The following is a 15,000-nucleotide window of genomic DNA, read 5'->3' on the forward strand; positions in this document are numbered from 1 at the left end:
TATTCACTTAATACCTGAGAGTTTTTCTTAGCATCACTTTACTATTTCAGGTCGTGAAGGTGTTCCTGGACCCCCTGGACCAACTGGGAGTAAAGGAGATAGGGGCCCAGATGGTCTTGATGGTCTGCCTGGTTTAAGAGGAGAACCTGGTTTATCTGGTCGTGATGGACGTGATGGTTCAAAAGGTGATCGTGGTCCTCCTGGACCTTCAAAAGTAAGTCGCCAGTTTTTTTTTCAACCCCTGATGATTTAATAATATAACCATTTTAGTAAACATTAGGTACTGAAATACGATCAGTGAGAGCTCGTAAAGGAACATTACCAAACTAGAGTTAGTAACTGTTGTCTAGTTGATTATTTTGAAAGGTATCTTTTACCTTAAAATCTGTTAAATATTTATATGGTTCATATTTATACCCTTTAATGTATGATGTACTGATAACTTACTTCAATATGTATGTAAATTGTTGCAATGTAGGGAGGACCACCAGGACCTGTTGGACCTCCTGGTTTAAGAGGCTTCCCTGGCCCTAAAGGAAAGGATGGTTTAGATGGAATCCCTGGTGGACGTGGACCACCGGGTGTTCCTGGTGGTCCTGGACAACCTGGTAATCCTGGAAGAGAAGGTCCTCCAGGGCTTAAAGGTGACAAGGGTGTCAGTGGACTTCCAGGTATGTATGAATATTTTCGTGAATTCTGTAATCAACACTAATGGAAGCAAATTCGTGAATTATTGATGATTAAGTTGTTTCCTTTACAAATTTGATCACTAGTTAATTTGAGTACGTATAGGATGTAAGGTTTTGGTATTAGATATAGTACTATATTCCCTAAGGAAATTCCAGACTAGTCAAGAAAATTTTGATTTTTCAAATACAAGCCAAAATAAATACTACAGTAGATCTGTATGAAATCCAAAATTGTGAAATACTGTTTTATCTATGCTCATGATGAAACTTACTGAAATATGGATAGTACATGTAAAAGGAATGATTCTGTACTGTACGTAGTAGTTACATTTACATTAAACAGTTGAGTATAAAAATGCTTATTCCATTAAAGTTTATAAAGGTGTTAGTAGCTTTAGATATTCTTTCTATTTCAACAGTTCCTTTCTAAGATCACATACAATTGTACTTCCAGTGTCAGCTGGTTTATCTTGTCTTTATTATTCTTTCAATGTTAGCGGACTTACCTGCTCGTAATTATCCTTTCCATTTCATTGGGTTTGCCGGATTTTAATTAGTCTTTCAATTACAGCAGCTTTACTAGGTGTTGATTATCCATTCCATTTCACCAGGTCTACTAGGTCTTCTTTATTCTGTCAGTTTCAACAGATTTCCTTTGTCTTAATTATCCTTTCTATTTCAATAGGTTTACCTGGTTCTGAAGGACCACCAGGTCTACCCGGTGAGCGTGGTTTGTCTGGAGTTCCTGGACCAAAGGGTGACAAAGGATATGCTATTCCAGTGAGTTCAAGACATAAAATGTTCATAAAGAATCAAATTCTTCATAGCTTTTTGGAGTTTCTTAGAAGTCTGAATTTCAAGTTACTTTACACTTTATTTTTTATCCTTTTCATTACTAGTACACACATACTGTGATTAAATTTTTTTTGTTTAGCAATTCCTACATGCCTGCAATGTAAATGTCTTTGCTTAGTTAATATGCATGCATCAAAGCACATCAAGTTTTGAAATAATAAGTCTTTCATAAATTCAATTAATAGAAAGCTTCAAATTCCTTTATTGAAGATTTAATTCAATATACTCTAGTGATATTCTAATGAAATTGCCTGTAATCTGATATAGAATGTAATGGCAGCCAGCTGATTGGTATCATACTTAAGAAATTAAAGGGTAAAGGAATGTGGGATATACATATAGACCTTCTGAGACTGAAAAATAATCCTTCTTTAGTATAAAAAGGAAATTAATATCACCCCTGACTGCTTTGGAACCCTTGTGTGCACTTCTTCATTAACTGAGATTTCAGCTGAATTTTCCTCGAGCTCAACAGGAGCAATACTATATAGTGTGATTACTATTTAGTTACTAATTCCATTTCTACAGTTTTATGCTGATGGGGATACCAACAGTTTGTCCTTTACTTGGTGTTTAGTATTTTTTAAAGCAAATTTTGAAATTGCAATGTTTCAGAATTTATTTATTGACTCTGTACACCTTCTTATTATCAAGTAGATGCTATTAAATGTGTACAAAGTTGTAAAAACCGTACTCTGTTTATTTATTTTGCAGTTTTTTAGTCAGGTCCACCTAGAATGCAGTTTTCTTTCATAGGTTGTATCTGCACCCTGTTACTTCATTCAGAGACCACTTACAATAAATAGTACACCTGAGATAATGTAATTTACATTGAACCAAATAACTATTATTTATATCCTGCTGAAATTTGTTTGCTTTTTTGCAAAGTCCTCTAGAATCTACCTATGCATGGTACTAAAGTGTAAATTCTGTTGTGTGCAATAGGAAGGAAGCTTGAACTACGTACCCTATTTACTATTTGTAAGCCTGACATCATAGCGAAATTATACTTCTTTGTATGATGGCAGTGATACGGCAACACTATTAATAAGACACTAATATTTCCGATGTTCATACACATAAATGAGTTCTTGAGCTGCTAGTAAAGTGATACAGATTTACCCCTTTCACTTAGGGAACCCCAGGACGTGATGGCACACCAGGCCGCGATGGTATCCCGGGAGCCCGTGGCCCTCCAGGTCCTGAGGGCCCTCCTGGTATTCCTGGTGACAGTAAATTGGGCATACCTGGATCTCCAGGTGAACCAGGTGACATTGGGGCCCCTGGTATCCCTGGTAATCATGGCTTAGATGGTATCCCAGGTAAGCATTTAACATACAGGAGTTAACATGCGGTTTGACGCCCAGTTATTCAGAATATTTTTGCCAGTTCTTGTACCAAGGTACATTATTTTTTTGTCATGAAGTTAATGAATAATTGTATCAAAGTACAGTATGTGAATACAAAACTTGATAAGGTTTCTAATCTTGACTATAGAATAGTATTTGGTGTAGGATTCATATTCACTGAAACAAATACTGTATCATGTTTCTACAGTGTTGTTATTTTCTCTATGCAGTTATTATGGATGGAGAATTCAGAAATTGCATTAAGCACACTATGTATACCACTATAATATGATATATATATATATATATATATATATATATATATATATATATATATATATAAGAATTTCTTGATAATTGTACAATACAGTGGAGATTGAATTCCTGAGGTAAATTTTTTACCAAGAAATTTTTCTCAAACATCATATGATATAATAGTGAAACTTTGTTTTTGTTGGAATGTACAGTAGTTGGACATTTATAACACTTTATTGACATTCCTATTGATACATTTAATAATGTATTGCATGTGAACTCGAAAAAGTGCTACTGAAATTTAAGAATCTTATATTTGCATTAATCATTTAATCATTAAGTGATTTAAGATTTGTTCTCATTTCTTAATCTTAACACCTCTGTATTTGAATATTACTCCTTATTCTTTCATTTATCATAGTCTTTCATAATTTGATAAAGTAAAATATCTTTTCAAGTTATTATGCAATATAGACATCTTATTAGTTATTACGTACTTTGTTATTACATCATGGTAGTCATGAAAGTTTGTGTTTAATTTTATGATGTGTCCTTGTTTAGAAATTGATATTTTTTATATGAAATTCTTCTGCTATTTGTCATCAGCCACAACTCCTGTTAAGATTCTTTCTTGTTCTAGGGCGTGATGGTCCAAAAGGTGATGCTGGACTTTCATGTGAGTGTGGTCCATGTGATAAAGGTGTTAAGGGCGAACCAGGCCCAGAAGGCTTGCCTGGGCTTCCTGGAATACGCGGCCCTCCTGGCCCGATTGGCTATCTTGGAGAAAGAGGTGACGATGGACAACCAGGCCCGCCAGGCTTACCAGGAAGAGAGGTTGGTAACATTTATTATTATTATTATTATTATTATTATTTTTTTTTTTTTTTTGCTCTATCACAGTCCTCCAATTCGACTGGGTGGTATTTATAGTGTGGAGTTCCGGGTTGCATCCCTGCCTCCTTAGGAGTCCATCACTCTTCTTACTATGTGTGCCGTTTCTAGGATCACACTCTTCTGCATGAGTCCTGGAGCTACTTCAGCCTCTAGTTTTTTAGATTCCTTTTCAGGGATCTTGAGATCGTGCCTAGTGCTCCTATGATTATGGGTACGATTTCCACTGGCATATCCCATATCCTTCTTATTTCTATTTTCAGATCTTGATACTTATCATTTTTCTTCTCTTTCTCTTCAATCTGGTGTCCCATGGTATTGCGACATCAATGAGTGATACTTTCTTCTTGACTTTGTCAATCAACGTCACGTCTGGTCTGTTTGCACGTATCACCCTATCCGTCCTGATACCATAGTCCCAGAGGATCTTTGCCTGATCGTTTTCTATCACTCCCTCAGGTTGGTGCTCGTACCACTTATCACTGCAAGGTAGCTGATGTTTCTTGCACAGGCTCCAGTGGAGGGCTTTTGCCACTGAATCATGCCTCTTTTTGTACTGGTTCTGTGCAAGTGCCGGGCATTCGCTTGCTATGTGGTTTATGGTTTCATTTTTCGTATTGCACTTCCTACATATGGGAGAGATGTTATTTCCGTCTATCGTTCTTTGAACATATCTGGTTCTTAGGGCCTGATCTTGTGCCGCTGTTATCATTCCTTCAGTTTCCTTCTTTAGCTCTCCCCTCTGTAGCCATTGCCATGTGTCATCGCTGGCTAGTTCTTTAGTCTGTCTCATGTATTGTCCGTGCATTGGTTTGTTGTGCCAGTCCTCTGTTCTGTCTGTCATTCTCCTGTCTCTGTATATTTCTGGGTCTTCGTGTACTTTTATTAGTCCTTCTTCCCATGCACTCTTTAGCCACTCGTCTTCACTGGTTTTCAGATATTGCCCCAGTGCTCTGTTCTCGATGTATACGCAGTCCTCTATACTTAGTAGTCCTCTCCCTCCTTCCTTTCGTGTTATGTATAGTCTGTCCGTATTTGCTCTTGGGTGTAGTGCTTTGTGTATTGTCATATGTTTCCTGGTTTTCTGATTCATGCTGCGGAGTTCTGCCTTCGTCCATTCCACTATTCCTGCGCTGTATCTGATTACTGGCACTGCCCATGTGTTTATGGCTTTTATCATATTTCCGGCGTTGAGTTTTGACTTGAGTATGGCCTTGAGTCTCTGCATATATTCTTTCCTGATCGTGTCCTTCATCTCTTGGTGTTTTATATCCCCTCCTTCCATTACTCCCAGGTATTTGTATCCAGTCTCATCTATGTGTTTGATGTTGCTCCCATCTGGTAGCTTTATCCCTTCAGTTCTCGTTACTTTGCCTTTTTGTATGTTGACTAAGGCGCATTTTTCTATTCCAAACTCCATCCGGATGTCCCCAGATACAATCCTTACAGTCTGGATTAGGGTATCTATTTCCTTGATGCTCTTACCATACAGCTTGATGTCGTCCATGAACATCAGATGGTTGATTCTGTTGCCTCTTTTCTTGAGTTGGTACCCGGCATCCATCTTCTGTAGTACCTTTGTCATGGGAATCATGGCTACTACGAAGAGTAGTGGGGACAGTGAGTCGCCCTGGAAGATCCCTCTCCTGATATTAACCTCCGCTAGTCTTATTCCAGAGCTTGTAAGTATTGTATTCCAGTTGCGCATTGTATTTTTTGAGGAAGCTGATGTGTTTTCCTCTGCCCATATATTTTCAGGCATTCTATTAGCCATGTGTGTGGTAACATGTCGAAGGCTTTCTTATAGTCTATCCATGCCATGCTTAGGTTGGTTTTCCTTCTCTTACTGTTCTTCATTACCATTTTGTCTATCAGGAGCTGGTCTTTTGTGCCCCTACACTTCCTTCTGCAGCCTTTCTGTTGGTGGGGGATGGTGTTTGTCTCCTCTAGGTAGTTGTATAGCCTTTCACTGATGATACCTGTTAGTAACTTCCACATTATTGGTAGGCAGGTGATAGGCCTGTAGTTACTAGCTATATTTCCCTTACTCTTGTCATTTATTATTATTATTATTACTATTATTATTATTATTATTATTATTATTATTATTATTATTATTATTATTATTATTATTATTATTATTATTATTATTATTTTCAGTAGATGAAACCTATTCAAATGGAACAAGCCCACAGAAGCCACTGACTTCCATGGAATACGGTGTTCATTAGGAAGAGGTAGGAGGAAATGAAATAGCATACAGAAAGATTATTATTATAATTACAGTATATTATAAAGAATTAGTGTATTCAGACCTCTGAGCCTAGAAAAGGCTCTTCTTGGGCTGGTTGCGTACAGGAATAAGACATCCCATTTATTTAAAAAAAGAAAAAATAAAGTATAAATAAATGAATAGATGAAAAAGTATTAAAATGCAAGATAAATAGTATAAGGGTAGTAATGCATTGAGAATTTCTCGATCATTTAGGAAGACTGGAAACACCTCACTTTTTTCTCTCTTCAGACTATATTATGTAGATGTCGAGGCAGTCCCCGGCTGCCTGGGGATTCGGTTAATGGCGATCCAGTTTTATGGTGCTTATCGAGTGTCATAAAACCGGCAATTTAAGGTGCCATAATAGAGTTATAGCACCATAACATAGTTAAAGGAGGCACCATAAACCCTTTATCAGTGCCACTGACCGGATATCGGCACCATAAGAGCCATAAATCACCAAGTTTTGGTTAATGGCAGATTTTGCTTATCAGCACCCTGCTGAAGGACAGAACCCCCGCCGATAACTGATGACTGCCCATATGTATATATTATATATATATATATATATATATATATATATATTTATATATATTATTTATATATTATATATTACATATATATCTTAAGTTATATATTAGATATTAGTATATATTATACGAGGGTTGTCCGTAAAGGTTCCCAAAGATTTTTCACGATGAAAAACATGATTATTGGCATTGAATAATACATTTTTGGAAAGCTTAGACTTTTCCTATTTTTCAACATAATCGTCGTTGAGATCAATGCATTTTTGCATGCGGTGTGCCATCTTCTTTATGCCTGAATCGTAGAACTCTCCCGCTGCTCCGCGAAGGTAGCTTAAAACCTCTTCTTTCAGCTCCTCTCCAGTTCTGAAATACGTTATGGATGTCTGTACATCCGTCTTTGATTTCCCTGCACCATTTGTGCACATGTTGTACACTCTTACACTTTTCTCCGTAGACTTCACACAGTTGGGAATGAATGTCCACAGTGCAGTGTTTTTTGCACACAAAAAACGAATCACAGAGCGTAATTCGCACCTGGTGGGATAAGCGAGTGGGAGCTCCATCTCTATCGGCTGCCAAGCCCAGGCTGAGCATCGCAGACAGCTCACCGGGTGGGGGCGGGGGGCTGGGAGAGGGAGAACCAAGCTACACGCTAGTGTCGCCGGATCCCGCGTAACTGCATTCCTCGCGACTGCAGCTCCTTGGGAACCTTATTATATGGACAACCCAAGTATATTATATGCATTTTGTATGCATTTTCTCACTGAGATTGGCATCCAACTTCCTCCATCAATTTCCTACTAGTTCTTTCTTAAATTCTATAGTGCTTCTCGTCTTTTTTACAGAAGGGGTAGCACTTGAAACTTTCTTTGGCCCTATGATGGCTTATTTAGTTGCACTTGAATAAAAAAGCACAAAAACAATGAACACAAAAGCAGAATGGGTCACGAAAGATGATGGGATCCTTTGTATGGGCGCTTGATATGGGGGCCGATCACACACTGGGCCCTGGATGGAATGTTTCCGAGTGTACGAAAACCGAGGAAAAGTATAATAACCAAGACAAAATTTCATAGAAAGTCAACGAAAACTGAAACATACATAAAGAGTGGCGTCCAAAAACCAAGGTTTGACTGTGTGCGTGTGTGTGTGTGTGTGTGTGTATATATATATATATATATATATATATGTGTATACAGTATATACATATATATAAAAGTATTTTATTTATAGTTTAGGTTGCAGTTTTCTGAAATAACAAAATTTTTCCAGGGGCCTGCAGGCCAGCCAGGATTACCAGGTCAGAAAGGTGACAAGGGTGAAAAGACAGAGGCTTTGCCAGGTCCTCCTGGTCCCAAAGGAGATAAAGGACAGCCTGGACGCCCAGGTTTACCTGGAGTCAAGGGAGAAACTGGCTTCTCAGGAAGACCAGGTCTACAAGGTTTTCCAGGAGAAAAGGGCAGTAAAGGAAACACTGGATTTCCAGGTATTGTTGAATATTAATATTTTAACAAACTATACATCAATGACTCTTAAATGCTGAAACATTTGCATTTATAAACCACAGGTTTCTGACAAGAATTTTGTGTTGTTATCACAGTATTTATAGTGTATTTAATGTAACAAATATTTTATTCAAAAAGTTATTTCAATTTTAGGAATTTCATTCTCTTATATTTTGAAATGAAACATAGTATGAGCTGTCCTGGTAAAAAGTTTCAAATTCTAAAAATTTTTTCAGTCAAGGGCATTTCAAACTTATTAAGGAATGACAGACTATTTTAACAGAATTGCTCAAACTGTTGATGGGTTTTTAAAATTTTCTTCCCAGGTTATATGTAAGCAGCTGAATGTTTGTGATCATTATTGTTGGAAAAAAGGTTTCTCAATGACCAAATACATCTGAACTGATTGCATTTTATCCATGGAGTATAACATAATCATTTCTGATTTTTGATGTCTCTTATCATTAAAAAATATCAGTGTTTGTGAAGGAAAAATTTTTATAAGTTTTCGTCAGTAGCCCCATATCATTCTTTGAGGATTATTTCTAGATTTAAAACTTTCAGCCCTAAAAAAATTATTAAATTTCCTTTCTGTGGATTTTTTTTAGAGCAAGACGAACTTCTTTTTCAACACAAACATAATCATGCTTACCTTTTCTTAAATTTAAGTGTAATTTTATTGAGTAACCTCGCTTTGTCTCTCTTTCTCTTTCTCTCAGTTGTTCAGTTCCATAGAAGCTATGCATCTTTTATAGCCTGTTCTTACTATAACTTTTCATGCATAAAGGTCAGACCCCCCCCCCTACCATAGTAGGGGCAGTGTCTTCATTTGCTTTCCAAGTGGATTCAAGGCTAGTAGTCATAACTTTATCCAAGCATTGTGATGAAATTTAGAATTTAAGAGGTCACTGTTGCTATTAAAGATACCTATATATCAGGTAAAATTGACCACTAGATTCTATTGATATATCTCAGCTGTAAAAGCAATGGCCACTAAAACACTGATATACATTACAGAGAAGATAGTTCTTTCTGTATTTGAATTTGAGATATAGCTTGTATGATGTGAAATGGACATACATCCTTCTTCATAGTGTAGCACATTAAAAGTTTAGGGTTCCACTATGAAAAGGGCAGCCTCAAGTTCCAGAGCTTGGAAGGTCTATAAGCCATAGTGCGAATGTATAAGGGAATTCCTGAACAATTTCTCTTCATGGAAATGAAGTATGTTGAATGTGAGTGAAAGAAAAAGTCCTGCTAAGTGAGCAGTTTACATCCTGTGAGAACTGAAAAGGTGAGAAATGAGGAGATATAATTTCAAAAATAATTCAGTCTTGGTGAAAATGAATGTTTTTTTTTAGTTTGATCATGTGGAAAAAATGGAGGATGATTAGTGAAAAGATTGTATGATGATGAAGTACAAAACAGATTGAGGAGGACCCAGAAAACACTGGATAGATGCTGTGAAAGTTACTGGAAAGGAAGGCCCCAGTATCTAAGAAGTGTGTGCAAGGTAGAGGTGAATAGCAAACTTTGTGTAGGAGCTTTTCACATGATGCTGTTTAGGTGCTAGAAATAGCAATTTTTGTGGTATTTCCTCTAGTACCACTTACTGTAAAATCTTAAATACAAACAAAATGTTTTTCACAGGCACCCCTGGGAGAGATGGTATTAATGGGCGTAAAGGTGAGGTAGGCTATTGTGAACGTGGTCAGCCTGGTGCAGATGGTACAAAAGGAGACAAAGGTGAAGTTGGAATACCAGGATTACGTGGACCACCTGGAGACTCAAGCTCTGCTCAGGTGATTGCAGAAAAAGGTTCCAAAGGACCAAGAGGACCTGTTGGATTAAAAGGAGACCCTGGAATACCAGTAAGAGATATGAACAGATTTTACTGTTTTTTTTTTAAAGTTAGTTTTTACTGTAGTTTGATAAGTTTAGAATTTCATTGATTTCTTAATTTACTGTAATAGAGCTATATGGGAGTTTAAGGCACTCAGTACAACCTTAATCAGTAAACATACTGTATTGCATTAACTGTTTACCCAAGGTTTCAACCAGTAATCTAACTGCCTAAGCTAAATAGATTATGATGTGTTTTGGAGGATGTCAGGATTTGTAAATTTTCTTATGCCAGATTATATAAATAGCAGTAAAGAATAGTCAAAGTAACCCAGAGAGAAGAAGAGAAAGCCGAGCAAATCATAGCAATTGCATTTTGCAGTTTACCTCAATGTGATACATATGAGTATGAAAAACGTACAGCGAAGTATTTTCAAACTAAAAAGTGAAAAAATTGCAATAATCAGTATGCTGTACCCGGCAAATACACACTTCTTCCATGCAAGGAGATGTTCATATGTGTGCAGCACACCAACCAAAACAAAGCAGTCAACTTATACCTTATTTTTCATGTTTTTTTTTTTTTTAATTTTGCTAGTCGAAAGTGGCATGTGTCATTGAGATCAGAGTGCCTTTGATGCCAGGGAAATGCTATCAAAAATTTGTATATTTAATGTATAATTTTGTTTTTAGTTTTCATTTTGAATATTTCTGTATCAACTGTAGCTGTGCTGGATTAAATCCAAGTGATGTCCACAGATAGGTGAACTAATGGTTCCTTCAGTCCCTCCATTGTCTAACGAACAAGTCATATAACTCAAATTAGTATTAATATTAGTATTGATGTTAATGTTCTTGCTGTTTATGTGTTATTTACTATATAAAGACTTTGCAGTGCTTCATTCACTTGGTGTCCTAAGCACTTACATACTTTACCTAATAGTTAATCCTGGTTAGAATACCCTGGATGGATTTGGAATTTTGTCAATATTTTAATTCATTCTATCATTTATCACTCCCTTTCCCACTTTTTGTATACTGTACTGGCCTTACACTCATATTTTTGCAACTTTATTTTTTCATTCACTCGCTTCTTTTCTCTCTCTTCTGATATTCAACTTTTTTTTCTTCCTTTTTGATAGATCAAGTTACTGTAGTTCACGTTTTGGTTTACTTCACAGGAATGGTTGTACATTATAAATGATAATAGTTTAAGTATTCTTAATGCAGAAATTGAAAGGCATTTTAATATGTGAGAGGTAGCCATTTCATTAACTAAGAAGAAAAGTTAGTCAGCTTGATTATAGCTTGATTATATTTTTAAATAGGTGACTTTCATTCCCTTTCTATCAGGAAATTGAATTACAGACTGTTAACCAATATTTGCAATAAGTTTTGTGCAGTTTTTAAGTGACATCGATTAGGTTCCTGTTTCTTCCTTCATAAATGAATATTGTTTCTCTGGATTTATTAGAAGAAAATTTATTTTAGCAATTAAATTCATAGGGTTTAGCAGGATTGCAAGGACCAAGAGGCCCACCTGGTACACCTGGACTGCGAGGATTACCTGGTCAAAGAGGTGATAAAGGAGATATTGGTCCTATGGGATTCCCAGGAGATAATGGCCAACCAGGACAACCAGGCTTCCCTGGACGTCCTGGAGCTAAAGGTAATTATTTTTATATTTTCATTTTTAGAGTGTCTTCATTTCAGTAACAAGTGTCATAGCAAACATTGTTCCAAATATGCTGTGGAACTTCAAATAACATGAGGCCTTTGGAATCAAATTCGAATGTTGCAATAATGAAGGCACTTTGCATTACATATTTGCTTCAAACTGAGATAGCAACAAAAGTGTAATATGTACTAATTTAGTATAGTAGGAAATTATTGTTCTATCCTTTTATCTGCTGAAAACTGAATGCTAGACAAAAAATTAAACACATTTACTTGCTTCTCAAACTTGTTACATTCTGGTAAGACTCAAGCTTTCTGTGGAAAATAAGGGCAGAATCTGCATTCAGATATGTACATAAATGAAATTAAAGATTAGTTAACAATGAAGAAAATATTTACCTCTGTACTGACAATAGTTTTGATGTATCTATCTTATTTAATTAATGAAAAAACTCATCTAATATCTTTCAACTCTATGACCCTTGTACTGTACTGTATACTATAGGAAATTTAAATTAGTAATCTTCCTGTTGTTTGTAATAACATTTTACGGTAAATAATCTTCCTTTATTGCAAAGGCAGGTTACTTATTTAACACAGCATTATTATTAATAAAAAAAACTGATGAGAATATACCTATCAGAAATTTCTTTAGGTAAAATAATGAAAACCTCATTATCTCACATCATTCATATTTAAACTCCCTATACCTCTGCTCTGGAATTATATTGAAGACGAATAATATAGCCAAAATATTTGGTACATAGCAAGGAAAGTATAAGTGCAGGAACAAAATAATTTGTACTGATTTATAATTATGACACGATAAACAGGTTTTGAATCAGAATGCAAAATTGATTTTCATCTTTTTCTGTTTAGAAGAGGTGTTCTTACAAAGTGTTCATTACTCTTGCATGTCACTCAATGAGCAGAATGTCAGTTGAAAGATGGACTTAAACTTACAAGAAAAGTTTCCTTTATTGGCAGAGATGAGGCTCTTGCTATCAGGGCTAACCCCAAACTCACTACTACATCAATTTTCACTCCATTGATCATGCAGTTACTGACTGGATGCTGTCTAATTTATCATAATTTTTCTTATTGCCTTATAACCATCACCATTTTTCTATTATGAATAAAGTCCATAAATGAAGTCATCTTTTATAGTAGAGGGTAAAGGGAATCTTCACTTCGTGTAGGAAACAAAGATAGGCACTTACTAGTGCAGATCAGCAGTGACAACAGTAGACATTCTCAAGACTCCTATCAGCATCTAAGCATTAAAGGACTAGATTTCAGAGACACTACAAACAGACTGAGGAGTCCTTTAACACAGGAATGCCACATCATAAAACATGGAGGGTCAAGTTTCTTCTATAGTTAATCAGGAAGTGACAGACAACCACTCATTAGTGGTACTTTTCTTACATTAATTGGGCTATAGTAGTGAGGAAAGAAAAGCCAATTAAAGTTTGACCTTAATGGTCAATGGACAACTAATTTTGGGATCATATCCCCACAAGGGTTAATTGTTTAATGGAGGAGGAAGTCTTTTACTCATCACTGAGAGAACATGCACGAAGGGAGTGACATTCCTTTACAGAGACAGTTCAGCTTAAGAAAATAGGGTGTTTTAAGAAATCCAGACAGAAATAGGGAGAGGAACGGAAGGTTTTCCTCTTATTACTGTTACCATCAAAGGAAAGGTGACAACCTGATTTAGATAGGATTCTAAGCTTTCTCATCTGACTGTTGGAAAGAATCTGCTATGTCTCAATGAAAGTTTGCTAACAGTGCATATGCCCCTTAGTGAACCAACTAAGTGGCTTCCCTTGAATACAAGAATTAAATCGGAGCATCAATGATCTCAGTCTCTTGTTTCCAAAGAGTGGCATCCAGAAGGCTGTAAGTAGAACATATGCTGTTTATTCTTCTTGGATCCCAGTTGGCAGATGAAATTTGCCATTGATGTCTTTGTAAACTAGTAGGGTTATGATGGAAACATAGTACCCAAGTAGCTTTCTCTCTCTCCATTGGAAAGCTAGTTTATCGTGCAGGTCATTAGTTCATCAGAGCCAGCACGCAAGATATCACTAGCAACTTACTCTGATGTAGCCCAAATCCTGATATCTCAATGTTTATAAGATGTAGCTGTCTTGAATGCTGATTTTCATGTTCAAGTTCATGAAGTTTGCCCCTTCATGTCAGGGTTACTCGGCAGCTGCCATCATCCTCATTCCTATTTATTCAGCAGATAAAGTGATGTGCTGTCTCAATAGAAGGTCAGTAACTCTACTGTAGCAATTGGTCACAAAACATGGACTCTTTGTTAAGGTTTAAGGAGAGAGAAACCGGTAGGATATGAACAAAATGGAGCCAAGTGCTTGGCTAAACTTACACTATTTTAAACCACTGTAAAGGTTGCTAGTAAAAAACCAGAGTGGCACATCCCGTACAGACAATGGAACAAATCATATTACACAAATTCAACCAACCATATTCCACAGCTGAAGTTATTTCACAGACAATATGAGAAAAAAAAAAAAACCATTCTTTGGGAATCCCATCACATCAACTAGAATTTGTGAAAGGAAGAATTACGCTATAATTACCCATGTTACACTTTGTGATCTCTTGTGAGATGTAACATACAGAATTGAAAATAGATTTCATTTTGTAGATAAGAACCTATGGGGAGTTCTTTCTTCCTAACCCTCATAGCTTCTTATTACATGCTGAGTAAGGGTTCTCCTTTGGCTGTCAGTTATTCACCAGCTATAATGTGTAATTGTCATCCCTCAGGAATAACCCCATATCTTGGCTAAATAGTTACAACATAGAGATTTGTGTGAAAAAAAGGGAAAAGAAGTTGCATTCTCCCTCCTCTTCCCTCAATTAAAGCAGGGAATGATATGTATCATTATGAAAGGTTGGAAACTGTTGTGGATTTTCCTCAGTTTGTAGGAACCTAATTTGATTTTATTGTTGAATTAATAATGCATGAAAATAATATTAATATTAATAGAGATGCCCAGAGAGTTTGCTGGTTTTTAGAGCCTAAGTTTGTAGTAATGAAAAAAAAATGTATTGAAAAATGGAAATGAGTTACTCCTGGAATGTTTACTGGATTTT

The 15,000-nt window shown here is 36.2% G+C and overlaps 1 protein-coding gene and 1 pseudogene across 1 annotated transcript in view; one reads left to right on the forward strand and one right to left on the reverse strand.

Annotated features, from left to right (window-relative positions):
* The window catches only part of LOC135224702 (collagen alpha-2(IV) chain-like), a 377,596-nt pseudogene that overhangs the window by 110,517 nt on the left and 252,079 nt on the right, over positions 1-15,000 (reverse strand).
* Positions 51-15,000, forward strand: part of LOC135224701 (collagen alpha-2(IV) chain-like) — a gene marked incomplete at both ends in the record, with an annotated part of 28,962 nt that continues 14,012 nt past the window's right edge. The window contains 8 exon segments of the mRNA XM_064263971.1: positions 51-214; positions 479-671; positions 1,375-1,469; positions 2,680-2,866; positions 3,789-3,982; positions 8,117-8,330; positions 10,000-10,220; positions 11,698-11,860. Of these exon segments, the coding sequence (XP_064120041.1) occupies positions 51-214; positions 479-671; positions 1,375-1,469; positions 2,680-2,866; positions 3,789-3,982; positions 8,117-8,330; positions 10,000-10,220; positions 11,698-11,860 (1,431 nt within the window).

The sequence above is a fragment of the Macrobrachium nipponense genome, chromosome 12 (assembly GCF_015104395.2).
Source record: "Macrobrachium nipponense isolate FS-2020 chromosome 12, ASM1510439v2, whole genome shotgun sequence".
NCBI classification, from domain to species: Eukaryota; Metazoa; Arthropoda; class Malacostraca; order Decapoda; family Palaemonidae; genus Macrobrachium; species Macrobrachium nipponense.